Source organism: Lytechinus variegatus, chromosome 8, assembly GCF_018143015.1.
Source record: "Lytechinus variegatus isolate NC3 chromosome 8, Lvar_3.0, whole genome shotgun sequence".
Classification (NCBI taxonomy): domain Eukaryota; kingdom Metazoa; phylum Echinodermata; class Echinoidea; order Temnopleuroida; family Toxopneustidae; genus Lytechinus; species Lytechinus variegatus.
In genome coordinates, this window is record NC_054747.1 from 8,211,118 (window position 1) to 8,213,521 (window position 2,404).

The 2,404-nt window shown below is 43.9% G+C and overlaps 1 protein-coding gene across 1 annotated transcript; it reads left to right on the plus strand.

Moving 5' to 3' along the window:
* The first annotated feature begins 570 nt into the window (after positions 1-570).
* Positions 571-2,172, plus strand: LOC121420614. Its single transcript, XM_041615277.1, has one exon. The coding sequence runs from the start codon at positions 571-573 to the stop codon at positions 2,170-2,172; it is 1,602 nt and encodes a 533-aa protein (XP_041471211.1).
* Positions 2,173-2,404: the final 232 nt, after the last annotated feature.

Sequence of the window (2,404 nt, forward strand, 5' to 3'; positions counted from 1 at the left end):
TGCCTGGTCATTGCAGTTCCTCAGATGCTTATTGTTCCATTGTCAAGGGATTAGCCTACAACTCTTTGAAACCCTGCCTCCTACACAATACAAGCTTTGTGTTACTTGGATAGAACCCTGCACTTGTATTATTGTAGGCCTATGCAAGAATAGTGGAACCCATGTGACTGCACATGCAACATGAAACTTGCTTGATGACAGGCCATTGATAAGTATAGATCTACAGTGACTACACATAACATACTATTATATTCTTGTTTGTATGCTAATGTTTGTGAGTATACTACATGCATTTATCGACTGGTCTAGATTAATAACACCTAAAGTTAATATGGGTAACCCTAAAATATTTGCTGCCCTTCTACTTCTCCCAGTCCTTGTTGTGAACTGTATACATACAAAAAATCAATCCTTGAAATCACATCTCAAGCATCCTTCCTGGGAACAGCTCCCAATGACAACATGGTTCCCAGCCTCAAGCCTGACCGTAGGAAGCCATGTTACATCTTTGGGAAACCTACCTGCCGGAATGACTTCAAGTGTAAACACTAACTCTTTCCAAAAGGAAACATGCATGCTGTAACCTTTGTAAGCAGAATTAGTAGTAAGTCGGTTCTTCTGTATCTTGGTGTACTTCTCCTCACCCATGACATCGAGCTCCACCCTGGACCGTACACACCAAAGTATCCATGTGGAGTGCGTGCGAAGGCAGTAAGATGGTCAAAGACAAGGACAGCCGTTGCATGTGACTCGTGCAATGTTTGGTACCATACAGATTGCATGGGAATGTCAACTGCCACATACAACAGTCTCAATAACAGCAATGTTACCTGGTTCTGCGCAAAATGTGATCAACCCAACACTTCATCTTCCTTGCTGGACTCATATACTTCTGAGAGTCAGAACAGCTTTGCTGTTCTCTCTGATCTTCCGGATGGCCAAACTGAATCCAGCACATGTTCAGATACTTCATCGTTCATCTCGATTGGAACAATCGAAGATTTAGATTCACCACCCAGGACCTCATCACCACAAAGAGCAAGGAGATCCAAGAAAAATAACTGTAAGTCCTTTAAAGTCCTTACTGTAAATTTTCAGAGCATCCGTAACAAGAAGGAAGCCTTCTGGGAAGCGGTTGAATCCTGCAACCCAGACATCATTGTTGGCAGTGAGACTTGGTTACGGCCAGACATCCTTAGCTCTGAAATCCTCCCGCCGGGTTACAACTTACCGGCCATCCGGAAAGACAGAAATGATGGGTACGGAGGTGTACTTATTGCAACCAAATCAGATATTATCGTATCAGAAGTGTCCATTGATACCAACAAGGAAATTGTGGCTGCTGAAATAAAAATCGCTGGTGGTCACAAGCTGATAGTTATCTGTCTCTACCGTCCCCCTGATAACAACGTAGCCAGTGCTGAGGAAATATGCAGTGCTATCAGTGGCGTTGTAAGAAACAACCCATCCTCGGCCATCTGGATCTCTGGTGATCTTAATTTGCCAGACATTAACTGGCAGACTGAGACTGTGACGGGCCATCAGTACAACCTTGGCGTTAACTCAGCATTCCTTGCAACCTTTCAAGACGTATGCCTCAGCCAAATAGTAGACTTTCCAACGAGAGGCCAATCAATCCTAGATGTCTTCCTCACAAATCGTCCATCACTAATCAGGAAATGCATCCCCTTACCAGGTATCAGTGATCATGATATGGTCCTCACGGTTGCTGATATAAGAGCGAAGATACAGAGACCAATCAAGAGGAAGGTCTATCTTTGGAAGAAGGCAAACATGGACACCATCAGAGAAACAATGGCAAGCTTTGCTGATAGCTACTTGGACCAGACTTCTCTAGATACCCCGGTCGAAAGTCAGTGGACAGAGATCAAAAGTAAGATCTTATCTGTACTGGAGGAAGATGTACCATCGAAGATGACCTCATGCAGATTTAGCCAACCCTGGATCACGACAGAATTGAAACGTCTCTCCAGAAAGAAGAAAAGATCATTCAGGAGATCGAGAGCTGCAGCAGCCGAGTTTGACAACACAGAACACCGTAATTACAAGGAACTTAAGAAAACCATGCAAAAGGAATGTCGTAAAACCTACCAGACCTACATCTCAGATCTGATATGTGGAGAAGGTCCCAGTGGAGGCAAGAGATTTTGAACATTCATTAAGAATAAGCGGTGTGACAACTCTGGAGTATCACCACTCTTGAAAGATGGCGTCTTCCGATGTGACAGCAAAACAAAGGCTGCTGTCCTGAACGATCAGTTCTCCTCAGTCTTTACAAAAGAAGACATAGACAACATTCCTGACATGGGAGCTAGTCCACACCCGAAGATCTGCAACATTGAAATTGGTTCTGAAGGAGTCTGGAAACTGTTGTCCAAGATCA

Coding starts and splice junctions, on each gene's coding strand:
- LOC121420614 (XM_041615277.1), top strand. CDS start 571: ATGCATGCTGTAACCTTTGTAAGCAGAATTAGTAGTAAGTCGGTTCTT.